Source organism: Neopelma chrysocephalum, unplaced genomic scaffold (genome assembly GCF_003984885.1).
Source record: "Neopelma chrysocephalum unplaced genomic scaffold, ASM398488v2 Primary Assembly neopelma1_88, whole genome shotgun sequence".
Classification (NCBI taxonomy): Eukaryota; Metazoa; Chordata; class Aves; order Passeriformes; family Pipridae; genus Neopelma; species Neopelma chrysocephalum.
The window spans coordinates 4421842-4447691 of record NW_020897750.1 but is presented as its reverse complement, the minus strand read 5'-3'; the positions used below and the strand labels follow the sequence as shown (position 1 = coordinate 4447691).

The 25850-nt window shown below is 45.1% G+C and overlaps 1 protein-coding gene across 11 annotated transcripts in view; it reads right to left on the bottom strand.

Annotated features, from left to right (window-relative positions):
* SEC31A (SEC31 homolog A, COPII coat complex component) overlaps positions 1 to 25617 on the bottom strand; it is a 41526-nt gene extending 15909 nt beyond the window's left edge. For 10 of the 11 annotated variants that reach the window (XM_027692790.1, XM_027692792.1, XM_027692794.1 and 7 more), the window contains exons 1-20: positions 25529 to 25617; positions 24913 to 24995; positions 24241 to 24364; positions 21749 to 21947; positions 20357 to 20452; positions 18913 to 19053; positions 17510 to 17652; positions 16781 to 16880; positions 15355 to 15516; positions 15012 to 15164; positions 13338 to 13574; positions 12690 to 12764; positions 10674 to 10724; positions 9814 to 9891; positions 7617 to 7692; positions 6791 to 6969; positions 5026 to 5152; positions 3900 to 4045; positions 2024 to 2197; positions 1295 to 1468 (exon numbers count right to left, since the gene is read on the bottom strand). In XM_027692790.1, coding sequence (XP_027548591.1) covers positions 1295 to 1468; positions 2024 to 2197; positions 3900 to 4045; positions 5026 to 5152; positions 6791 to 6969; positions 7617 to 7692; positions 9814 to 9891; positions 10674 to 10724; positions 12690 to 12764; positions 13338 to 13574; positions 15012 to 15164; positions 15355 to 15516; positions 16781 to 16880; positions 17510 to 17652; positions 18913 to 19053; positions 20357 to 20452; positions 21749 to 21947; positions 24241 to 24364; positions 24913 to 24991 — 2514 coding nt within the window. In that variant the 5' untranslated portion in view covers positions 24992 to 24995; positions 25529 to 25617. Of the gene's footprint in view, positions 1 to 1294; positions 1469 to 2023; positions 2198 to 3899; positions 4046 to 5025; positions 5153 to 6790; positions 6970 to 7616; positions 7693 to 9813; positions 9892 to 10673; positions 10725 to 12689; positions 12765 to 13337; positions 13575 to 15011; positions 15165 to 15354; positions 15517 to 16780; positions 16881 to 17509; positions 17653 to 18912; positions 19054 to 20356; positions 20453 to 21748; positions 21948 to 24240; positions 24365 to 24912; positions 24996 to 25437 lie in introns of all 11 variants that reach the window. The other variant, XM_027692791.1, reaches the window with a different exon arrangement.
* Between the last annotated feature and the right edge of the window lie 233 nt (positions 25618 to 25850).

The window sequence follows — 25850 nt, the reverse complement described above, 5'->3', positions numbered from 1 at the left end:
ACTCTGGTTTAAAGAAAAAGCATTGCTAAGATCTTGCCATGTAGAGGAAAGCTGCTATTCCCCACAGCCAAACGGGAATCACACAGAATCACTTCTCAAGGCAACTCATTGGTTACAAGGAGGGAGGCCAAAGACACAGACAGAACAGTAGAGTTGATTATTGATGATGATGCATTTAAAATCATATGCAATGGTGTTAGCAAGGTAATCTTGGATGAAGGCTTTGTCCCTTCTGAAATCTACCTTGCTAACACCCTGGAAAGAAGGCAGAGACACATGTTGTTGACATTAAGAACTCCCAGTTCTCCCCTCAACCTTTCAGCCCTTTTTCCTTCCTGCCCCATTTTTCTGGCAGGCAATGCTTGAGTGCAGCACAGACACACCACTGCTTGTGCCAGTCTCCTCCACATAAGGAGAACACCCACAGCCCCCACACAGCTCTGCTCTCAGAAAAGCTCAGCCCAGAGCCCCTGTGCAGAGGAGGGCCAGGGGAGCTGCAGTGCTCTACTGAGGGATTAGAGACTTGGCAACGCTCTCCAAGCATGCACACAGCCAGGGCTGCTCAACACACCACACTGCAGTCATGGCCAGTGAGTTCTGTTGCGGGTTGTCCTCAGGTTAGAGATAAAACCAGGGAATTTGCCTCCCCCATTTGTCCTCTTCCTTCCTGCACAGTTCCCTTATTAGTCTCACACTTACCAGATCTTTCTTCTAGCACAGCTCACTCTCAGTCCAGGAAGTTAAACCACCTGCTTCCTCACCTGCCTGTGCCCCCTTACGCCCATCTGAGAAGGTGTTTTCACAGCAGGCTGTACCCACAGCTGCTGAAACGTCATCAGTTTGCTACTGCCACTGCTCAGCAGCTTCTGCAGTCAACATCAGAGCTGGGGGTGGGAGCAATCAGCCCCCAGAAGAGTCTGGTGAGCAGCATGAGCAAGCCCCATGGCCTGCAGGGATGGGACATCAGGGACTATGAGAGGAAGCACAGAGAACTCCTGCAGTGCTCTCCCATGCAGCTATTCTTGGCATTGAAGCACACCTTCAAACAAAGGGGGAAAACACCAAATCTTCAGCAGCAGACTACTTGACAAGGTGTTTAATGGATGCTTCCAGATAAGGAATAAAGGAGGTATCTGTATTGACTGAAAGGAAGCCCCAGTGACCTTTACCATAAAGCTCTCGGGAGATATATGGCATACAGCCTCAGATCAAGAGAAAGGAAAAGAATTATTATATCCATCACTCTCAAAAATTCAAGCACCGTGTCCCTCCCTTACTGCCAAAACCCATTTACCTGCTGGTAATACTGCTGGGCTGGAGCCTGGGGTGTTTGCATCCGTCCAGCCACAGGGCCAGCTCGTCCTTTGGGCACGGGCTCTCTCTCATATGGTCCCTTGAGGCCGTCCTGTCCCACTGGGAGCTCCCCTTGGGCTCTGCAAAGCCTGTCCCGTAGCTGCACGATGTTTGGCTGCAATCAAAGCAGGACAGTGAAGGAAGGTTAACTGCACTGCCTCTCACCCAGTGCATCACACCAAGAAGCTGACTGGCCACCCATTGTCTGATGAGCTCTCTCAGAAGCCCACTCTGCTTTGTTAGATCAGACTGAGGCATGATCATGACCATGCATGAGACATGGGGCCATTGGGACTGCCTTACATGTTCCTGCCTCCTTCCCAAACCACCCTGCCTACAAATGTCAGCTGATGGAAAATGAGAGGTCAAAAGAAAGCAACCAAGTGTCAAGGCACACATTGCATTCACCGTGTCTGGCTTGCTGGAGGGACACCTTCTGGCAGTCACTGGCTGCAAGGACAAGGGTGTGAAATGAAGAGGGAGCAGAAGGTGGCTGTGCACTTCTGTCAGCTCAGCAAGATCACCACAGGGAGAGGGGAAACAGCCTGTCACATCTTGAGGTGGATGTCAAATGGCAGTCCTGATGGCTGACTGCACCATGCAAAAACGTTTGCTCAAAGTGTACCTGTTCACACAGAGAGAGGGAGTGTAGAGCCCGAAGGCCCCATACCTGGTTGCTGTTCTCAGGGAGGAAGGTCAGAGCTGCAGCCAGGCTTCCCTGAGCAGCCAGGAGGTTGGCATACTGGCTCATCTTATCGGCCAAAAGGGCCCCCACAGCATTAGGGTCCACAGCCTGGGTGAGCTGCACGGCTTTGCGCAGGATTACGACTTTCTCTATTAAGTCCTGAAAGATCAGGAAAAAAAACCACGCACAAGTGAGAACAGCAAAGTGAATGGCTAACTAGTGACAAGCTAATGACTGTCATGGAGGGCTGTTCATCAGGGCAGCCTTGGAAAACCCCTCTCACCCAGTGAGAAGCCTAAGCCCAGTGCAGGTTTGCCAGACAGCCACAGCTGCACCAAGGCACAGCTTTCCCACCATGTGAGATAACAGGACACCAACCAAGTAGCTTCTAACAGCATAGCCAACAGAGTTCAAAGCCAAAAGAACTGGGTTTATTAAAAAGGATTTCAGGGCCCTATCAGCACCGAGCATGCCCACCAAGAGCAAACAGGAAACATCATGCCTGTCACCAACAATACTGCTGTGCTGCTGCACATTCATTTATGGTGTTTTAGTAAGTCAGTTCTTAACCATCTTAAAAGGATCTAATAACTCCCTTGTGAGAGTTGTCCATTGCTTTCTGGTTGCTATAGCAAAAATACTCCATATCTTGCCTTCCTTGCACATCTCCAAACACCAGAGCTGGCCTTGGTTGGGTTTCCTTCCAGTCCTAAATTACAGGAATGTTTTCTGGTCAGTTTTCTCATGATTTTCTTACTCTCACTACATTTATATTGAGAGATACTACAAATATTAATTTGACAATATTAACATTCAATCCCTTTTTAAAATCTTACAGCAGATTTATTGAGTGTACCACACACAGAATTTCAACCATACATCACTAATAAGGATTGTTTTCTGACTCCTTGATAAAACATTTTTGTTTTTCCCAACAAATCAGCACTTCAAAAAAGGAAAAAAACCCCTCATAAATAAATCAAGATAATCAACAGCTTCTGTGAGTTTTCTATGAATTCCACTTCAGAGTAAACAAGCAGCCTAATTATAACTCCAACAATATTTTTCAATTTTAGTGTCCAAGAGAGCAAAGCCATGCAATCAAAATGCAAATTCAAACTGAAGGTAAATCTGTAAATAAAGCCCTCAAAATCAAGTAATTTTGATAATTCAAAACTGGAGAGTTAATGATGCAAAGCGAAACTCATACACTCCAGTTCCTTCAATTAACTGAACAAGAGATTCACAGCACTGCCAAGTAATGTTACTTTAAGTACTTTCTAAAACTGGTCCTTCAAAGGCCTCGAACAGATGGAAGAAACTAAGATTGTACTATAAAATAAATTATTCCACAATTGCTTCATTCCACTCCTATTCCCCTGAGATATTTGCTATATGCAATATATTTCACTGCTGCAAATCAAGCCTTGTATGTGAAAACCCCTGAAGAAAACACCAAGGAGAACCTTCCTACAGCTTTCTCTCTAGATTTAACTCTAATCCTTTAGGTTTCTTCTCCTGAACATCCAAAAGTAGAAGTGTCCAAGTACTCCCTAGCTGCCAAAGATGCAAGCATTTGAAGACTCTTCTTTACCAAAACACTCAAGCTCTACCATTACCCTTTAACACAAGAAGTGTTGTTGCATGACTACCCAAAGACCAGGGCAAGCACAAGGGCCACTGTGCTTCACAGCTGTGCATTTTCCAGTATCATATTTATGTGTTATGCCATTCCAGAAGGAAAAGGTTTGCATCCTGATGTACATCCAGCTATCAGACAGCAAAGCTCTAACTAGATCATTTAAGTGCCAAATGATTGCAGTGTGTTACTTCCAACACCTTTCTTGAAATAATTACCAACCTGAAGGGACAAGGGGCTGCTTCCGTCCTGAACTTTGGTCCAACAAGCAACGAGTTTATCCACGTTGCCGGCACAAATGTAACAGAGACAAGCTTGTGTCTGCAGAACGCTGTCCCCTTCATTCTCCAGCCTGCTGCCCAGGAGATCTAGATGGAATACAAACAGAGGTGCTGGTGAATCACTTTGGTGATCCCTCCCCATCGCTGCTGAAGCTGAGGAAGCTTACAATGGCTGTCATGTCTCAGTGAGAAGGGATATTGCCTCTGGGCTCTGCTGGTAAGGACACACTGGTGTCCAGCACAGATTATCTCCTGGGAGTCCAGGGCACTTCAAAGGCAGTCATGGCAGCAAGAACCTGTCAAATGACTGCAAACACGAGTCACAGCAGAGGGGACAGTCCATCTGCTGACATGACAAAGGACAAGAGGCCAGGGTTCAATTCTCCCCTCTAACCACCCACTTGTGCAGTCCCTCATTTCAGGAGTGTGACCCGAGTGTGCAACCAGCCAAGGAACTGTGAGCAAAGCCATGGTACTGCTCTGGGCTGATGCGTGCTCAAGGCAGTCGTACACCTCCCCAGACACCGGGGCTGAGGGACACAGGGGTGTCAGGCTCACAGCTACTGGCAATATAACTTCCCTGTGGGTTAAACCCAGCCAGCTGTCTGCCACACAGCACACAAGGGCAGGCATGCTCACTGGCTGGGAAAGAGGACTCCTTCCAGCAGTCAAAATTGATCTTGGGAAAGAAGAGTAAAGTGCTTCCTTGAAACATTTCTACTTGTGCCCCATGCACAAACACTCCAAGACTGGTCCTTTGGCTAAGACACCTGTCACATTAACATCCCCAGTGGCACAAGACCAGCAGCTGTGCGCTACACAGGCAGTACCAGTACACAGCTGCTCACGAGGCTCTGAGTTCTGTGCCCAGAAAGTCAGGGAACGCACTAGTAAAATAGCACCCCAGAGGTTCCTCTCCTCCTCTGCAACAGGACTTAGGAGCTATATGACCCATGAAAGAAGCTAGGGAGGTATTACAGCAGTATAGGGGAAGGAAAACAACGCTGGCAAAGCGTAGTTTTGCTGTAAGTAGAATAAATGACATCCAGCCTGTAAAGTGTGCTTACCACAGAGGGCTGCAAACTCATCTGGCCTGGCGTAAGTGAGCACAGCAGCCAAAGCCTCTCTCCAGTTCTGCAGATCACAAGACTGCACAATCTCTTTCCAGTTCTTTGTTACCACTGCAGTGATGAGCTAGACCAGAAGGAGAGAGACCACAGTTAACATCTTGGTAGGATTTCCTTTGTATAACCTTTGTATGATTTGTATCTGTTCAAGTGCACTCATCCCCACTCTATCCAGGGTCACAATAGATACTGCACTGCAGTTGAACAGCTGCACAACAATACATTTTACTTCAAAAGGAATACAGTGAAAAATCAAAACGAGCTCAGATAACAAACAGGACAACTATTCTTGCTACAAAACGTGCAAGAAAAGAATACACAAATTTCCACAAGCTGTGATTGCTGAAAATGAGTTTCAGCAGTTTTTGCAGAGAAAGATAACATATTTAGCTGTAAGTCTTCTACACAATGCCCAGGAAGGAGTATGGATTTTGTTTGTCAAATTGTTTCATTCGGCTTTAAGCTATTGGCCTCAGGCTGACCTGAGGCCAAGTTGAAAAGGCTGTGTAAAGGAAGCAGCAAAGTGGCAGCAATATCAACCTGAGCTGGCTGTAGTGTCCCTACCCTTCACCCACACACAGGCTGTCTGTCCACAAGCCCTCAGAAAAAAAATCCAGTTTCTTTCTTCTCAAACTCTGCCTCCAGTTATTTTACTTGGGACAGAAGACAGACTTGGCAGCTGAGCTGCTCTTCAGTGAACAAAGCCCTTGTCATACCAAGATTTCAAGCTCAGAAACTTCTGAACAAGGAATAAGTGTGCAGTTTGGGACCAGAAAAAAACCCTACACCTAAACAACAAACACAAGATCCTAACTACAAGGTCAACACTTGCTTGTTAGCAGAGGTACAGATAACTGGTCAGCTCTCCAATCCTTTCCCCAAAGGATTAACTACAGTGAAGAGGAAGAAATTTCTCACACACTACAAATTCTCCTTTCTCTGATTGGGCCAGAAGGATTAGCTGGGGGTAAGGGAAGAAATCCTGCAGAGTCTTAATACTTGAGATTTTCCTCTTTTCATTTGTCCAATATTAGCAGAGCAGTTTTCTGTGTTCTTTTAAAGCCACTTCTCCTGTTTCATCTTCCTGTTGCTACTTTCTCTTGCCAGTAATAAAGAAGAAAAACTTGAACGAGCAGCATCAGCAATCCCTAGCCATGCAAAAAGCTGAAAATAACAATAACCAGCTGGCCATAACACGCTGTCTCCTAGACAAAGGGTGATTGATCTACCCGGGGCATACTTTGCTCTTTTCTGTGCAGGCAGTGAAACGAAGCATCAGCAAAATCTGTTAAGACTGACCACAGGCACAAATCTACATAATGCTGCCTGGCCCTGAGCATGGGTCATGTGTGACTCATAAAAAATGTGACAAAATAACAGACTGATTAAGATATAACTGTGCCCTGATTAAGATATTTATCTATTGGTGAGAACCCATTAGTGTATATGCAACTCAGACACCAGAGAGGAGATAAAGAATACTCTTGTGTACTTATATCCAGGTAGTGTGCAAGACTTCCCTTCTTATCAATGCATTAAAAAAGAGCAATGGAAGCTTTTCTGCTCTGAGATCTTAGAGATGATTTGAATACTTATTAACTTCTCCCAGAAATAAACCTAAAAAACTGCAAGAGAACTTTCACGGTGAAAAAGGGAGTTGCCAAAGGCACACGAAGCACGTTAGTTCTGAAGTGAAAAAACACACCCTGGTAATTTTGCTCTGCATCTTAGCAAAGTACTTTTCCTGTGTCCTGGAGAGCAGCTCTTGTCCACCCGCGATGGCCAAGATGATGGCATCAGCCATGCGGTTGTCGTGCAGGCAGAGATCCACCGCGCTCCCGAAGTCACCCGTCAGCAGAGCCTGCGTGATCAGACCGTCCACATCTGCAGCGAGAGAGGGGTGCACTTTCAAATGGTGGCACAGAAGTCACCTAAAGAAGCAACAGTGACTCCGATTCCGACTGTACAACACCGCACAAGACTGCCTGCAAACCAGCCTTGCTTCCAGGCAGTGCTCACAGGGATGCTCCAGTTCATCGCCAGCCTCAAACACACATGGCCACAGCCACGTCAGGGGGGGCACTGTCAAGCATCACTTACCTTGTGGCAGAGCAAAACGCTAGAGGTCTAAATGGCCTCTGAAACAACTACCCTGCATACAGTGCCAGAAAGAGTCAAGCTAGACAGGGGTCAATGGCTTCTGCGTCACTCAAGATCCCCTGGGAGTTTCTGCTAGTACTTCATGCCTCACCAGGCATGTCTTCCTTTATAGCAGAAATCACCCAGAGCAGCTGCTTTTCAGCAATGGGGTACACAAGTGCTGTGTGTACACTTCCCTTCCTTCCTTAAAGAATTTGCATTTTCAAGTGCCTTGAGATTGCTGCGAAAATAGTGCAGTTACAGGTAAGTCATTACAAACCTTCACAATTTCTGTGCAGAAATGGCCTTCTCACTGGAACACCAGTATTAACATCAACACTTACAAATAGCAGCACATAAAATGAAATCAATATCATGGGGATTTTTTTTACCTCCACTAACAGAAATGTTAAATGTTGTCTTTGCAGATCCCAAACCTTCGGTTTCTTGTTTATGGTCCTTCGGTGTCTAAGAGAAAGGAAAAGCATAATTTGTGAGATTATGTAAACACTTGGAACACACACACATTAAAAAAAATATAGTTCTTGCATTACAAGTTAGACCTTCAGACTAGCAGTTGCCTCAGAGAACGTTAACTTGAACACACACATCCATGCCCATATACACACAATCCCCTCCAAGCAAAACAACAGCCACTACCACAAAGTCAGAAACCTCTCCTTTCCCTCTTCTTTCAACTTCAACCCCTAGCAAGAACAGTCTACCATAACACTACCTAGGTTCCATGTTGCTGCACTTAGACTTTCAGCTTGTCCTTGAAATACTCTGCACTAGGCATGCATCCTAGTCTAATTAAGCAAATTACATGTGAACACATGCTTAATTTTCAACACAGAAGTCCAGCATAGACCAGACTTAAGCACTTTGCACTCAGTACAGGAGTGTTCAGTGGACAGAAGCTGCTTTTTTTTTTCTATAAAACTCCCTCAGGATTTAAGATAGAGACCATTCTGTGCATTTGGGATTTCAAACAAAACCTTTCAATAATAAAAAAAATAACACCAAGAGGGAATTTTCTCTCCATTACCCGTTTTCACAGCACAGTTTAAGAAGAGTGCAGTCTAGTACATGCAGGGGGAGTTCATGAGTCTGCTGAGAACACCCTGCTTGTGAGCTGATCAGTGAAATTGCACTTCAGAGGATGAAGCACACAGCCAACCAAAACCAGGCATTTGGATGGGGAGGCAAGTCAGAAACAGCCTTCATGTTTGACTTATGAAAGGAGGCAGCATCTGGAAAACATTATGTGTTATCTGACAGCAAAACAGAGTGTTTGGTATCAGCTGAGAGCATGTTGTGACTATCACAGGAATAACGTGCCCTTCCAGTTACTTTATGGATGTGACAGCCCACCCCGATGCATCATCAGTGGCTCCAGGGCAGTCTCGCAAATATTTACCATCCATGCTGCAAGGCTGGGGTCATGTTTGGCTGTGAATTCTCTCTCAGAGCAAACATTCGTAATGAGACATCTAATATCTTCCAGACTGCATAAGGCAAAATCCTTATACAGTCAGATACAAGTCTGCCACTGCAGTGCCTAAAGAAATAACAAGCAATCCAGCACCTAACCTAAGGAGAGCACTCTGGTTTTAGTGTCCTTAAGAGGCTGTTTGTTATATGGAGTCAAGTGCACCACTCCAGCCTGCATGAGCCTTAAACTACTGTCCTCATCTTCACTGCAGACAAGCACAGGGAACACAGCTAGTTTTGGGCTAACAGCTCGAATTCTAACCCAAAGGGGAGACTGAGGGAATGGGGGACAATGAAGTTGGCCTGTTCACACACCAATACAGTGTTTTCAGTGCTACTGACCTCACAAGGCAGAGGCTGGTCCTCAGTGCTAATTATACACCCGTCCCCATATTTAAAACATAGGGCTGAAAACAATGCTGTTCAAATGGACAAAAATGAACAGTAGCTGTAGGATCCAAAGAGCAGGCATGGTTGATCCCAAATTGCCTGCAATAAATCCATCTGAAGTGCTGCAACAGACACTCCTAAGGCAGCTGGCTGCCAGAGCCCTGACACTCACTGCTCAGGTGCCAGAGGATGGATGGCACTGTGACTTTGGTGGGAGCAAGGCAGAGAATGAACGTTCTACCCCTCCTCCAGTAGCACAGCTTCATCTCTGCAAAGAGTTATACCCTGAAACAGGGCAGTAATAAGCTGACTGCTTGGTAATAATCAACCAGAGGGAGGAAAGAAGGCAATGAGGAAAGCAAGGGGGAAAAAAAAAGCATTAGGGTTCTGGTGGCAGATAATTTGTGTTAGGGAAATGTCAGAGTGAAAACGATGGCAGAATAAAGTCCTTGAGTGTGGTGCCAATTGGATTCTTATAAAACAAGCTTGGTCTTCAGTGCCACCAAAATCTATTCACATGATGTCTGAAGCTGATGAGAAAAATCTGGAGCAACTTAGCAAGAGATTGCTTTTATCGTTTTAAGTAACTTTTTGTATTTCTGTATATCCTCGGCACTAGGAAAAGCCAACAAAATAAAATGCTCTTAATGATAACAAAGTAAATATGAGGAGGTCAGCAGGGTTAGTCTAGAAGGCAACAGATACCTCTCCCAAGAACTGCTCCTCTGTAGCTCGGCCTTCATTCCCCTCATTTGGCACAGATTCTTCAGATTCTGCAGGAGCCTTCAGCAGAGAAAAGATACCATGGAAAAAAAGCCAGGAAAAGAGGAAGAAATACTTTGCACTGCAGACTATAGCCACCTTCCCACCAACAACAGTTAGAACCAGACTGCAGATCACAGAACTGCAGTGGCCATATATGCTAGGCTATCATAAACATGGTAGAGGCCCTGTTTCCTGTCATTACACAGCACCTTGTGCTAGTTTCATCTTAGGTGCCTGAAAACATGCAACAAAATCTTTCTTCCCCATTAGGCAACTACAGATATCTGAACTGTCTACTGCACAAAAGCAATGCACTCCTGTTGCAGACTCAGGCCACTGCAATTACCACAGGCAACGCCTGAATTGTAATTATTCTTGTAGGAAGTGTTATGGGACCACACTCCCAGTCCTGCTCTTTTTAAAGCCTGGTGAAGGTGCCGCTCTTGAAATCAGCTGTCAGGCAGCAAGACTCTGCCCTACCTCACAGGCAGCACGAAGTGTCACAGTGGGCAAGACACAGGCAGCAAAAAGGAAAGGTGGAGGGACACCAATGAGACCCTGAATTAAATCCTGTGACTGAAAGTCCTTCACTGGAGAAGGGGGGAACACTCGAGAAGAAAAAAGTGGTTGTTTTTTTAAATAACTACCTTCATCCTACTGAATGTAGGAACTTGCCACCTGCTGGATTATTTGTGACTTACTCTGGGACAGCTATCAGGCCGAAAGAAAAATTATTCTTACTTTGCACATTACCACGGCATTATAAAACTAATCGCAGAGTTATACATGTGTTTGCTTACCTCTCCCAAAACACTATCTGCAAGACCTTCTTTATTCAGAGCAGACATAATCTAGAAAGGAACCAAGATTTAAGTGAGTACCCTTTCATTTTAGAGAGGCAGACCTCTCACTGATTTCTCAGATTGCAAAAGTGGAACATGTAGCTACTATGCTGCCTGCAGAACAGTTAAGATGAAACTAAAGCCATTTCCTTTTCCAGGTGATGGATTTACTGCTAATACCCCAGCACCCCAAGCTCTGAGGGAAACAATAGCTGCTCTATGCTTTTAAACTTTTAACTGTTAACTCAAGGGCTTCAAACCTCACTAGAGCTGCTGGAAACCACAGTAATAAAAGGAGTATCAGAACATGAAGGACAAAAGCCTCAGTCTGTTCTGGTCAGGGAAAAATGAAGCAGTGACAATCCTTGTGGAGCAGGGAGCCTATCAGGAAACTGTGGTTTCAAGCACATGGCTGAGGGCTAGAATTTTCCAAGGAATAAAAGAGTTTTTATACCTTGGAAAAAAAAGCTTTTACTGCTTTGCAAAGCAAACCATGACTCCAGATTCAACTAGGGCCCTCAAAACCACCAATTTATAATGTATTGAGTTTATATATTAGTTCAGCTTCAGGGAGCCTGGGTTTCCTATTGCTGCTAATGTTATCTACTGCTTTTGGTACTGCAGGCTTTATTTTACCCTTGGATGCTGGTTTGTGCAAAAAGCTGAGCTCAAATTGCTGGAGACAGTTTTCTTTTTCTTTTTTAATCACTGGATTACAATAAAAATGAGAAATCCAGTACTTGGTTTGCATGACAATCACAGGTTTGAAGAAGACAACCCCCCATACTCTTAACAGCTTATTCCAAGAAGCTGAAATCTGTGACTCCCTTTTACTTTCCTTATGCTACCAATAATATAAAAAACTAGTTGTGATTTACTGAGTTTATCATCATCTGGCTATCACAAACTTACAGATGAGCTGTCCTGTGTTGTTTCTTGAAACTAAAAAACATGGATTCAACTTCAATGTGGAATGCTCTGTTGAGAAACAGCTACATAAAAATGTGGCCTTTCAGCTCCTGTCATCTGTTTCTCAAATACTGAAATAATGGGGTAGGCCCAGCATTTCAGGCCACTCAGTTCAGCTAAGCCCATCTTCCCAGCTTCTCCCCAGGCACAGGGCATATCAAGCCCAGAGCAACAGCATCAGTAAGCTTTAGTCTCATGAGGCCACTCTGCAAGACCATTACTAAATTTCAACTGGATTTTCTTATTGAGATCTGCTTTTCAAAAGCAGGATTTCCCTTGCTGTGCTTGCCTTGGAGTCATGCACAAAACTTTTGAAGCTGGGGACAGACTGTTAGCAAAAACATGACTTTTTTCCCCTATAATCACATTAAGTTTGCCCTAAAGGACATTTAATTTGTATAAGCATAATGACACTTTAATGGAGCCAATCCTTGAAAATAAAACATTAGACTGATACAATGAAAATGAATCAAACATTCAAATCCACTGAAACAGAACTGAAGAAATACTAGACAGAGCACTGAAAGCAACGGAGCCAAAAGGCACAGCAGGTATCTCCCTGTAACACTGTATCTCCTTACAACTGGGAAGAAACATCTTTAAAGATGTGCAAGTTGCCTCCTGGTAATCCAAATTTTTGTAAAAAAAGAAGGACTATCCCTGGTTTTCCAAGGTAGTTAATGATACCCTGAAAATTGCTTCCATGTTCTTCAACTGGAAAGCTTAAAACCAGATCACATTCCATGATGCTACAGTAGAAGGATGTCAAGTAACACAGTTACATGAATAGATTGAACCAATACATATCAAAGCTTCTTGATGGGCGAGAATTTCAGATCAGCATTGGACAGTCAGATGCAGACATGCCTCTGAAGTCTGTTGCCTGCTTTGACATTTCCATGAATACTTAACCATACGTGGCATTGTCAACATTTTAGGCTGTATTCTGCAGATACATTCATAAGTAAAGCTTTTAACACAAGCACAACTCCCAGGCATATTTACCTTCTTCCTTAGATCATCCTTCCTGTATCCCAAGAGCTCAAGGTATTTAGCACGTGAATCTTCTTCAAAGTTCACCTTTAAAAAAAGTTAAAGAATATATTGCAATTCACAATTCTTCATTTTCTGCCTCATGGGCTTTCTACTTGACTGGCACAAATTGCCCAGTCAGAGCTAGTGGCTGAGTAGACTGAATGTAATAAAGAGAACTGCAAAAGTCTTCAGTGACTTGGGCATCTGAGCAGGTGGGCAAGGCTTCAATCTGGTTGTTGCTTATCTGGTTCACTTGGAAACCTCTAAATGCTCATAGTGAGCAGTGAAAAGCCCATCTATAGCTATGCCAAAGCTTTATTCCTTCTCACTAGCTCCCTGTACAGATATGTACTGATGGGGGATGCCAAAAACCACAGGATACCTTTAGTCATGCCTTTGCTTCGGCCATGATTTCTCACAAACCCCCTGGCCCTGGGGACCCTCCCTCTCCTGACAGGCCAGCTCCAGTGACATGGCCTATGGGTGCTATTCCCACAGCCTACACCTTTTCATTCCCAGCATCTCTTCTGCTAAAACACCACGATGTGCAAAAGGAACCACTTTCACACCGGCTTTCCAAGTCACTAGGGAATTCCTGAACAGCTGTTATCCTGTTACCTTTAGGAAGGCCCACACGTTCTTCTCAAAGTCAGCCAGGGCCATATCGATCTTCTTCTGGCAGTAGCTGACAAAGCCCTCAGACTGCACAGCCTCCTGCAGCTGGTTGGAGCGGGCCAGGAACTCCTTCTCTGTGACAACCTGGCTCACGTAGACATGGTGCTGCTGCTGCTGCTGCTCCATGCCTGGCTGCTGCTGAGACTTGGCATTCTCAAATGTAACCAGCTTGCCTCCAAACTGGAATTGAAGCACACAATGCAGCATATGAAAAATACAAGTATACAGGGGAACACATATGAAAAAGTATGAGCATACGCAAATGTATGCACGTGATTTTATATAACACACATATGCTTATCATCCAATAACTGAACACTCCTGACATCAACTCATTGATTTTTTTTTCCCCCCATTGCCTCATATTTCTATGCATGTAAGGAGCTTGCTGGATAAGTAGGTGAACGTTTATGAAATTTAGGATTTATGAGCACAGCTATTCCTGTGCGTATTTTCTTTCAGGCAAAAGACTGACCAGCAACAGAGAACTAGAGCTGTGGGTCTATACAGTGCCCAGCATAAATGGAGTATCCCATGACACTGCAATGCAGTTACCAAAGAAACCCACGTATCATTAAACAAACGCTCAAGCATGATGGTCCTGCTCTTGCCAGTTTACCAGCTAAAAGCCTACTGAGACATGGGCAGTAAGTTGTGAGACAATTTAGAGAGGTAAAATCAACACAGGAAAAAAACTAGGAGGGGCTTATAATATTGTTTCATTCTATAGCTCAAAGTGTATTTATACAGGCCAGTCCAATAATGGACAAAATACGCATTACAAAAAACAAAAGCCTAGCCAGGAAAAAGACTGACAGTTGGCTTCTGGAAAACCAGGATGAATAAAGGAATAAACACCATTATAAAATGACACATCAGACAGTGACTAGGCAACATCACTTCTCTTTGACAGGAGAAAATTGCATTTGATTTGTGCACCAGATCGTGAATAAGCAGACATATGATGTTGAAAATTCAGAAGTATTTCAGCAAAGAAATCCATTTCAAGTGGATAGGCTAAAATCTCCAGGAGAAATGGCCTGTGGGTTTAGAAAATAAGCCAAAGGTGGAACCAAAGAGCAGATGATTCTGCTCTCACAAAAAATCAGGGCCTTCCCATCCCCTCACCTGGCTCCTCTGCAAATCAACCACCCATGGAGGAACTGAGCCATGTGCTGCTACAGCAACTCCTGCTGCTTTGATCAAAGCTGACCCAAGTATTCTCCAGCATACTGACTCACACAGTACCTTCAAACTGCACTCAAGTCTCAGATACTTGCCCACTTTGGTCTCATTTCCCCTCCCAATGTATGTTTGTTTACTCCAAAGCAAGCACTGCACATAAATAAAAGCAAAGCACTAATGCCAAAACAGAAACAAACAAATGTCTGTTGGCAACATTTCCTTTTCCCAAGCATTTTTGTCAGGCTGGTTTGCTGTCCCAAGTGCCCTGTCTGGAAGCTGCCCTGAGCATCTCTGACCACAATGACAAACAGGGGAAGCTCTCCCAAGGTGGAGCACAACACTGAACTTTCCTCTTCCCACAGTGTTTAGCAGGTGCCACCTCTATATCCCTCCCTGCCTGGCCAACCACAGCCAGCCTTGTCTCATCCTTACCGAGAATGATGCTCCCATGGGCCGACGGATCCATTTGGGTGGTTTCTTCAGAGGCAGAACAACACTCTGTGGGGCAGCCTGCTGGGGCAGCTGCAGGGGTGGGAGGGGCTGTCCTGTACCAAAGGGATCAAGGTTCCCAAAGGATGATGAAAGCTTCGATAGCACAAAAAGGGGAAAAAACAGATGAGACATCTCTCAATTAAAATAAACATAAGCATCTATTTGCACCAAATTGGTGTTCCTGCAATCAGGGCTGCAGACAACCACTGCAGACTTCCCATGAGCCCATGTTTTGTTCCCCCTCCCTCTCTGTCCCTATTCTTAGTCAAACATTTTTCAATACCTGGTCAACTTGCTTCTGCCTCAAGCCATCCGTGCTGCCTCCCATGATGGAGTAAACGCTGATCCGCCCGTCGAAGGAGGCCGCAGACAGGACAGCAGGGTTCCTCGGACACCACTGGATATCAAAGCACCACTGTGTGTTCGTGGGCAGCTCGTACAGCACCTGGGCAGCAAAACCAAGTCAACAAATCAGAGCTTTTATGGAGCACCATGTCCAATAGCAACAATTCTCCTGCTTGCCCTGAGACTTGTCTGCTCTTCTTGCTCCCCAGCAGCCTCCACATCACCACTCACACTAACAGTGGGCAAACCCCGACAACCCCCAAACAGCTGATTAGCACACACCACTGCTTCATTCCCTTCTCCCATTAAATCTTCTGTTTAATCCACACAGGACAAATTACGCAGGTGGGGTATGTTTGTGCTGTCCCCTACCATAAGCTGTGAGCTACTGACATCCATTCTGGGTTATTCAGAGCTAATTTAGGTATCCTCACACACTACACAGAGACATGTTCAGGCTCTAAAGTAAGTGTTTTCACAGGAAAATTGGAAAAGGTAACACTTGCATTCTAGACAGAGAGCTTCCTGTGCCTTGGAACAGACAAGTCCCTCCCTTACAGCAGACATTTAACCATAAACTAGGAGAAACTCAAAGAACAAAATGCTGACAGCAAAATTTTCTCCCAGGAAAATGTTTTTTATTTTTAATAAAAACACGTAAAACCTTCATAACAGCACAAGATCCAGCTCAGATAACTCATTTACCACCCTAGAGCTTTTGCAGTTTTGGGCCATTGTTTGAATTCTAGAAACACTTCTCACTTCTACTCCAGGATTACTGTCCACTGCAGGCAAGGAGCCCTCCAGCATGCCTGAAGCACTTGTCATAGTCTAGGGACAAACACTCTAGTTGGCTGAAAAGCAGATTTGCATCCCCTTTGAAAGGCATCCCCAGGCCCAGAAAGGTGTGTGGCAATGCAGTAGGATGGCTCTTACTGATCTGCCATTACTGTAGTAAGCTACAAAATCCCTCCTGTCTGGATAAAAGTTCTTACAGAAGGAAAAAGGCAATTGCAACAATGATCCAGCCACACAAGGCCCAAAACAGAAGAGTAGGAAGCATATTTAGAAGTTTAAGAGGAGCCATTTCCATCTCTTACAGTGAACAGGGACTTTACTACTCAGCAGGAGAGAAGCAGCAAAGACAAACATTAATATTGACAATACTAGAGAGGAATCCTGCACCACCAGAACAAGCTCAGAAGACACACATAGCAAACACAAGTACCCAGGATAGGGAGAAACATCTCACAGAAGCATCATTCCTAGGAATGCAAGTACAGCAACATGTGCTTTGCATGTGCCACCTCTGAACAGAGATTTTTAATTTTTTATTTTTTTTTTAAGTGGTGAGCATACAATACCTCCCCTGTGTTAGGGTTGGAGCAGAGGATCTTAGCATCCTTCCCACAGCTAAGCAGCAGCTCTGGATCCGCCATACTCCAAGCAATGGCCAATATACCCCTGCATGAAAAGTCACAACCAAAAGAAGTTTTATATAAATGAAAAACAGTGATAAATAAAGCATATTTGTAAGTTGAGTTTCTACATTAGCTCAGCACCCGACCGGCCCACTTCTTCCTGGAGGAGAAACTTTCCAATGCTATCAGCACTTTATTTATTGAAATACATGCTTTCTAGTTTGTGCATGAAAAGTTATAAAGATGCAGCCATTGCATCCGAAAATTAAATGCAACAGTCCTACGGGAGAACCTGGACACCAGTCTAACAAAATGGTTTGTTTGCCTGTATCATTAACACAGAGTGTGCAAACCTGTAGGTAAGGTCAGCGACTATCAAGTTTGTCAGCTTCTTTCTATTAGCAGGAAATTCAGGTCAGCAGAACCACTGGAAGCAGTTTTGTTACTGCTGTTCTTGCTCCTTAAATCAAGCAGTGGTTTGGGGCAATACAGAAAGTTTCACTCACAATTGAGAAGGGACAAGAACTTAACAAAATCTTCCATTGTACCCAAATTCAAGGCATTTAGGGGATTGAGGAGCAGAGAAACTGTGCAAGTCCACACATGAGGACGTGGTACACAGTCACCAACAGTGCTAATGCCATGGAGCAGCAGGTTACACAAGACTCATACCTTGTATGACTTTCTAGAACACGAAGCGGTGAGGAGGCAAATCTCAGGTCCCACATCTGAATAACAGGCAGCCTGTCATCCTCCGAGGCCAAAACCATCTGGGTAGCAACATCAGGGTGCCACGCCAAGCCCGAGCAGTGCATCTGCAGGACAACATTGTGCCAAAGCATCAAATAACTAAGTAGCACTAAAGGATAAAAGAAAACTAGACCAAATTCATCTACGCGCATGGTAAAACACTGTTGTGAGCCATGTTTCTGGGCATTATTTCTGACTGCATTCAGATTGGGATATTCTCCTCGTTTCTCTGAGTGAGGAGACTTGCAGTTAGTTTCCTGAGGTCCTCTCAAAGAGATGATGTTGTGCTGATTTTTTTCCACAGCCTTACATTTTAATGTGAGAAAACTGTAAAAGCCCACTGTACAAACCTTTTTCTCTACCGGTTTTATTGATATTTTTAATGAAAGTCTTCATTAGGCAGAGGTTATTGTCATGTGAACATTGTATCAGAGGACTACAACCACATGAAGAAGACAGCCTACTGTGCTGCTGTTATGTAACAAATACATAAAACATCAAGTTATAAAGTTTATCAAAATAAGAGTGCTGTGACCAAACAACTACTTCACAAGCACCCATTTCTCAGTTTCATTTTAAACTCTTGCTATATTTTCAAAGTTTGCTAAAGCAACATTCCATTTAAAATAATACAGAATTATAAAAATTATACGATTTCTCCACAAGTTCAACAGGCTCTTTTTTCACATTTACACTGCCTAAGGAGCAGGCGTGGTGGTTACAGCCACACAAGGCAGTGTTCCTGTGACCTGCTCAGTGGTGCTGTCCACCACAGACCCTGCCCTCTCCCAGCTCAGCTGCAGCCTGCTCCCATGTTCACACCCAGACCAGCAGAAGCACAGACCCCAGCTCCATCACTCAGTGTCCTGCCAGGGCTCATCCCACATGTGATGCCAAGGGAGGATGCTCTCTCTGCCTGAGCACCAAGCCATGAGGTCCCCTGCTCTGTGAAACAAAGATGTGCTCACCCAGAGCACATCAGCTGTAGCCTCATCTCATCAGCACATAAAACATGTCATTTCTGACCAAGTGAATAAAAATCTTTCTGTGGTAGCCCCAAACAGATTAGTAAAGGCTTTTTCAAAAGTAACTCACTATTCTGATATGACATCTGAGTGTCTTGTCTCACTTTAATCTGCATCTGTCTATTTTAATCAGTAATGCTGACAATTCCTCTGTATAAACATGGCCTTTTAACAGAAAACTGGGCCAGGCACCAGTATCTGTGTCACGTAACAAGGGGTGCTGTGACCTGTTCTCACATGTCAAGAAGCACCTCACACATCTCTGCCATCACCTTTGCAGCTGCACGAGAGAAAACTCACCCGGTTGTTGTGGTCACTGACTTTGATGATGGGCTCGTTCTTCCTGAGATCCCACACGGTGGCGCGGCCACTGGGGCTGGCAGATGCCAGGATGTGCTGGACTTGCCTGTTCCATGCAATGCAGCTGATGTCCTCAAGAGGCTGTTGCACACACAGAACAGCCTGTCACAACCTTTCCAAGCTGAAGACTCAAACCCTGCTAGTTTCAGGACTTGATAAATGAGAAACCTGCTCAGAGACTCGTCCCACATGCTGCGTGTTCTGGCTTCCTTTGTACACAAGCTGTAGGGTACAACTCCAGAAAAGCCTGGTTTACAACCTGCTGGCAGTTCTCTGCAAAGTTATTTTTTGCTTTACACTATACATTAGTTACTGAAACAAGACTAAGCACAGCTGTCTTCAAGAACAGAAATTATTCCATGGAAGTATATCAGGGTATATGAACTGCCCTTTTGCCTTGTTTATTAGGTTTTGACTTAGCAAAAAAAAAAAAAGTTTGCTTGGAGGAATTCTGTGGAGGTTTTTTATTCCCCTCCAATGCTTACTTTTCAGACCAAGAATTAAATGCAGTGTTAACCCAGTCCTTGTTGCCCTTCTATTTCCAGCTATCATTAAGCATATGGACTAAGATATGTCCCAGCCTAAAAAATTACTATTAGACATATAAAAAAAAACCAAAAAGTTTTACACAGATCTTTAAGGTGAGCATCCTCCCAAATGCCTACATGTTAATAAATGATTTGAACTAAACAAAGTAGCCAAAGAGTTTAAATTAAAAATCTTTAAACTGAAGATTACTTCTCATCCCATTTGCTCACTTCGTTGTCTCCAAATTATCATACAGTAATAAAGCCATTTTTCAGCAACCACAAACTTCTTGTGCAATTTTGTAACAGCTACAGAAACGTACGTGCATTGAAACAACTTCCTCCCATTCTTCTATTTCCTTCACAAGGCCCAAAGCACAGAAGACTGTTGGTTTTCCCCACAGATCATCTTTAAGAGACACGGGCTAAACACTGGACCTTGAGTATAGCAACTAAACCACACCCTGAGACCCACAAAGACAACTGCAAAACCTACTGCCTCATCATCTGACTTCTCAGTAGCTGCTTTTTATCTTCCTCCTATTTTCCTCTGTGTACCTTCATGATCTTCAAATTCATCCATGCAGTGAAACATGCAGAGGAAGACTAAGACATGTAATGGTTATGGATATTTGAAGAGTGGTGAGAGACCTTAAGGACTGTAGCTAACCTTGACAGAAATGTAGCTCACAGCTAATCACAATTAACTACTACCCAAGTTAGACTTCAAAAGGCTTTCCCCCACCCCACTTGAGACAGGCTTTAAAACTGTAAGTTTCAATGAGTTCTCAATTTAATTGACATCCATATTTTTCACTAGCCTGCTCTGCAGAATTTAATAAATACAAATCTAGTACCTGTGTCTTCACTCCTGGTGTCATTGGCGTAGCAAAGTTGTTCAAGTCCCAGATATAGATTTCAGACTCATTAGCACCAGAGGCCACCAGATTAGTCTGTAAGACACAGTAATAGACATTAAGAGTATTTTCAGCATCAGCTTTCACAGTCTTAGCTGCTGGGAGGCATCAGATCCGCAGGACTCTGTCGATTCGCCCTGCCAGCTCAGGTTATAGCTTTTGGCTCACACAGAGCAGCTTAGGAAAAAAGGTAAGGTTTTTTGAGACTGCAGGTAAGATTGAGTTAATTAAAAAACATCCACATACTACACTAGACCGGCATGCTAAGACCAAGATTCGTGGAGTGCTCCTCCAGTGCACAGCAAACACTCAGGAAGGGGCTGCAGGGGCACAGCCACATGGGCAAAGGGAAAGTAGTGACACTTGTGTGAAGGGGCAGAGGAGGAAGCTGCGCTGTAGCCATGGCCAGCACAGAGTTTTGCTCCAGACAGAGCGTGGCATTTGTGCCTCTGGTGGACAGCACCCTGCTCGCAGTGAGTGCAACCACCCAGGGCACCCCTGCACCTGGGATGCAAAAGTCCAGGCAGGGAGACATGAGCCAAGGGAGCCAAGGGCACCAAGTGCCCTTTGACCACATGTCGTGGCTGATGACAAGCGAGTCTTGACTTCATAACAGGCAAAAAGGGAAGAGGAGCAATTCAGAGCAGATACAATGGACACAGGGCAGCCTTGCTGAAAGCAGGGACAGAAGTGTTATTTAGGGAACGAATTCAACTCGGTTCTCACACAGCTGGTGGGGACCAGGAAAAACCACACTGTATCTAGAGGGAAGTAAATGCTCATTAGTGATGTGGGAAAGCTTGTTGGGTTTGAGAGCCCTTCTGCTAACAAAGCCACGTGGCTGTGTTTTGCTGTCTCCTCTCTCCAAGCAACAATACTTAGAGGTCTTGAAGACGGATCCTACCTAATCCCCAGAGGAAATACCTGGAATCTGATCTCTCCATAAGTATGAGTGAGAGCACATAATTACTTCCTGTGTGATGAGAACAATACTGGCACAGTGCACAGAAGCTAAAAAAGGAGACTGGCTAAAGACACCACAGAAGGCCACCTCTACTTTACACATAAGCTGAGCTAAAAAGACCCCCTGAATTGGCAATGCAAACTGACAAAGGGAAGGAACAAAGCAGACACCTCAAATACTTTCATAATCCATCCTGAAATGCCAGTAACAGGACAGGATTTCCCTACTGAATACAAACAGACACTCAAACACTAAATTTAGTTCACGCTTTTCATGGGAGGGGAAGCAGCAGAAACATTTTTAGGTTACAAGTAAAGACAGGCCACTCCTCTATGATGGTATGTTATGAAGAACAGCAGAAAACCAACCTGGAACATGTTGACATCAAGGGCTCTTACTGGTCCCGTATGCTTGTCTTTCTGGGCAATTATTACTTCGGTGTCTCCATCTATGATTTTGGCTGGGTCGTACAGGATGACATTTCCATTTTCACCCCCAGCAATCAGGACTCCAGAGACTCTCTCCCCCGAGGTCATGCTGTGCGGGCCCCAGATCAGCTTGTGGTACCTGTAAGGCACAGAGGACCCCACAGTCTACAACCATCCACCACCAGCTCCCCACAGAAGGATGAATCCCCTTTTTGCTCACCCCAACTAAAGCCTCTACTGCAAACAGACAGAGCAGGCATGTCAGAGAAAAGCACTGCCTGCATTTCTCCTTAGGGATGAGTCTCTGTACTTACAACTCCTTCCATCAAAAAGACATGTCCAATTCTAGTCACTAACAAGATGCAGGGTCACAACAGGAACAACCAATTACCTGGAAACTGATAATATCTCTAATCTCCCGGCTGCAAAAACAAGTAAGTGCACCCAGCTGCACATGATTTTGAGCTCACCTTTGCAAAACAATAGCAGTACTCAAAGTAAGGACTGTAAGCCCATCCAACTGCATCCTGGAGAAAAACTTTTGCTATTTGCCAACAGCTTCACATAAGGGGGGGAGGGGGGGAAGGTGGAACTAGAAAAATTCCACATCCCTTCCCATATCTGTGCTTTTGGATGTGCAAGCATTTCATCTGCCACACCAGGGGCTCAGCAAGTGGTTTACTCACATCACAGACACATCTCGTGGACCACAGTCTATTTTCCAGGCTAAATCACAAGGAACTAAACATACTTTCAGAAATCAAGAATTTCTGCACCACTGTGTCCCTCTGTAAATACCCAAATTTCCTTCATCGCAGTGAGCTTGCTACATAAGCAAAACAGCATTCCTGTGCATTTAGCCATGCAAGGAATGAATTTCTTCCAATAAAATGACATAGTTACCCATCAGCTCTTATGAAAGCAGAAAGCAAACCCACATAGACCAGAAGGTGGCAAGGAGCTACTTTAGCATTCACTGTATTATTATTAATCTCTTTGTTATCTCTGGGAAGTCTTCAAGTAATTTCTTTTAATCACAGCAACTTCAGCAGGATAAAATACATCCTGCAGGAAGCTACACAAACAGCACATGCTGGGGGAGAAATACTGTAACAGCCAAGTGCTGAGTCTCTTACCGTTCAGATTACAGTGGGGGTTCCCCAAAGAATGATGCTACAAAAGGAAATTGGTCTGTGATACCAGATAGTCCCATTCCCTGGATATGATTTTTATACTTCTGCACCTAACCATGAAAGTTGACGAAAAATGGAGTGACTGACAGGGTTGTCCAGGCACCACCAGCAAGACTGAACAAGACTTCAGATAATCCAAAATGAAGGCAGAAAACAGTAAGAAACAAAAAACCTGAGTCAACTGTTCAACTATCTTGTTCTTGCCCTTTGCTCTTTCCAAGATTAAGTATGGTTCTACAAGAGCAGTGCAAAACTTTCCTTGGAAAGGATTTATCTTCTGTGGGTCTAATCACCAGGACATTTTCACTTGCTGCAAACCAAAATAAAGCCTGATGTATACACTGCTATCTTATCTTAAATAAAAAGACAAACAAACAACCCTCGGCCTCCTTTGTAATGCATTTTCTGGGGCAAAGTCAAAATCTTGTGTTGCTCATCAAGGGAGGTACTTTCACAGGAGTGCTGCATCCTGGCTATAAGGAGGGTTCTTTGAAATTCAATAAACAAATGGCAAGCCTCAAAGAATCTCAGCCATAGTTAAAACAAGGCAGAGCAATGAAATTCTAAAAGATCAAACACCTCATCCTGCTCCGAGCAGGTCAGTAGGACATGTTAACATCAGCTTTGCCCACAGTGCAGGGCATTATACAGAGACTGTGGATGTTTCAGCCACAAGGAGCAGTAGGCACTGGACCAGCTGCCAAAGAGCTGCCACGAGCGCTGCTGAGATGGAAACTGGATGCTCTGATGCTAACAATGTCTCTCTGGATAAACATACAGTAAGGAACTAAGCACCAAGTGGAGCTGTACAGTCAAACTTGCCTTCCCAGCTGTGGGAATACATATGACACGACCCGATTTAGTTATGTTACAGGAGCCTCCCTGAAATGCTTAAATACAAACAGGATGGGGCAATAGGAAAAGTCAGCAGTGCATTTTCACAATTTCACGTTTTCTTCTGTTCTCTTGTGAATCCCAGAGACTCCATATACACACTCAAACCTTCCAGCCAATGTCAGATATTTTAGGTTTATGTCCGAGCATGAGCTGCTTGCAACCCCTTGCAGTCCAAGCTCACTGCCCTACAACATCAGTGGCACTCGTGTGCCTTCATCTTTCAGCGCTGAACTTCTGCTCCTCTTCTCAACAAATGCAGACACACCACATGAAGTGACCTTTCCACACACACCACGTTCAACAGTTTCACAGACGTTACTTTTCCCTTACAACACTGCCTACCTGTGGGAGGAGGAGAATGTGGCACAGGTCTTCATATCCAGTGAAGGATCTGATAAGTCCAACTCAAATATTTCTAGAGAAGCACTTGTACTGAAGGTGGCATCCAGCTGCTGAGCTGATGTACCTGCGAGGAAGCACGGCTGGCAGTGAGAAAGCCACTACACAAAGCACTGACTGCAAAAGCAGCACAAGAAGGGACATAAAAGCAACATCCTTGCAAGGGACATCCTTGCTAAAAGGACCTCAAGACAGGGTTCAGGTTTCTGTTTCTGTTATTTAGATGCAGTGCTACATAACTCTTCTCCCCATGGTTCACCCTTTGGGTGTTTCTTAACCTATATCAGCAGGAAAAGCTTTGGGCAAGTACCTCTCTCTCCCTGATGATGCACAGAAAATGATCAAAGTTACAAACAAGCCACAGGTGACCAGCAGTTAGGATTGCTGTCACCTTCCCTTGGAAGAAAGAGAAGGATGGCTTGCTGTCACTTGCAGAATGTAAAGCATGTTTTCATGCTGGCACAACTGGAGAACTCTACTCAAGACACCACAACCTATACCCTGCTCCAGCCTCCAGGACACAAAGTAACTTCTACAACTTTCAATAAGGGCCACTTAATGGCAGCCACTGCACATAGCCAGAGGTTTGTTAGACCATGCTTCCCAAAAACTCACCTGTGGCCAGGTAAATGGGGTGCTGCTGGGCAGGGCTCCATGCCTGCATGGCAGTACGATCTATTTCCTTCAGCTTCATTTTGCTAAAAAATAAAGACCAAGAAAGGCGGTGCTTAAACGGAGCACGGTGAGGCTGCACTGCCACGGATTCAGCTGCTGCACCAAGACTTGGCAGGAGCTGCCAGAGGGACCGTTCTCCTAAAGGTATCCCACGGACAGGCACCTCAGCCGTCCTCTCCAGAGCAATTCCAGGGGGGAGGGGAGGAACAACTCCCCGTCGGCAGAGTAACATCGACACGTAGGGGAAACCGATGGTTGCTGGACATAACACAGGAAAACGTGGGGCAAACTCTCAACTGCTGCGAAAAACCCTCTTCCAGCAGCACCAAGGGATCCACCACCCTACAGCAGCTCTCTGCCTTGACCCATGAAACAAACCCGCTCCCGAGAAGACCCTCCCTGGACGCCCTGCCGCAAAACACCCTCAAGCAGCCCATTTTTGGGTCTTATTTCAACAACCCCCACCCTCGGGACTGGCACCCACGCCCCACTTCCCACAGGAGCCGAAAGGGAAAACGAGCGGAAAGCCGAGGTTTCCCCCCCCTGCCCGGCTCACCCCCGTGTCCCCGGCGCTCAGGCGCTCCCGGACCGCTCCAACGTGGCAGCCCCGGCACCGCCCCCCGGCCCACACCGCCTTCCGGGCGCGCCCCGCGCCTTCCGGGCGGCGGCGCCGGGGACGCGCCTTCCCGCGGCGGGAAGCGCCCGTGTGGTGGTGGTGGGTGGGGGTGATGTGTGTGTGTATGGATGGGGATGTGCAGCCGCCTCCTTCCTCGGGGTTGTCCGCCGCGTCTCTCGGGGCAGGCGCAGCCATGGGCCCTGGGGGAGAGGGAGACAGGAGTTAGGGGATCTAAAGGAGCCGGTGGGGAGGAGAGAAAGGG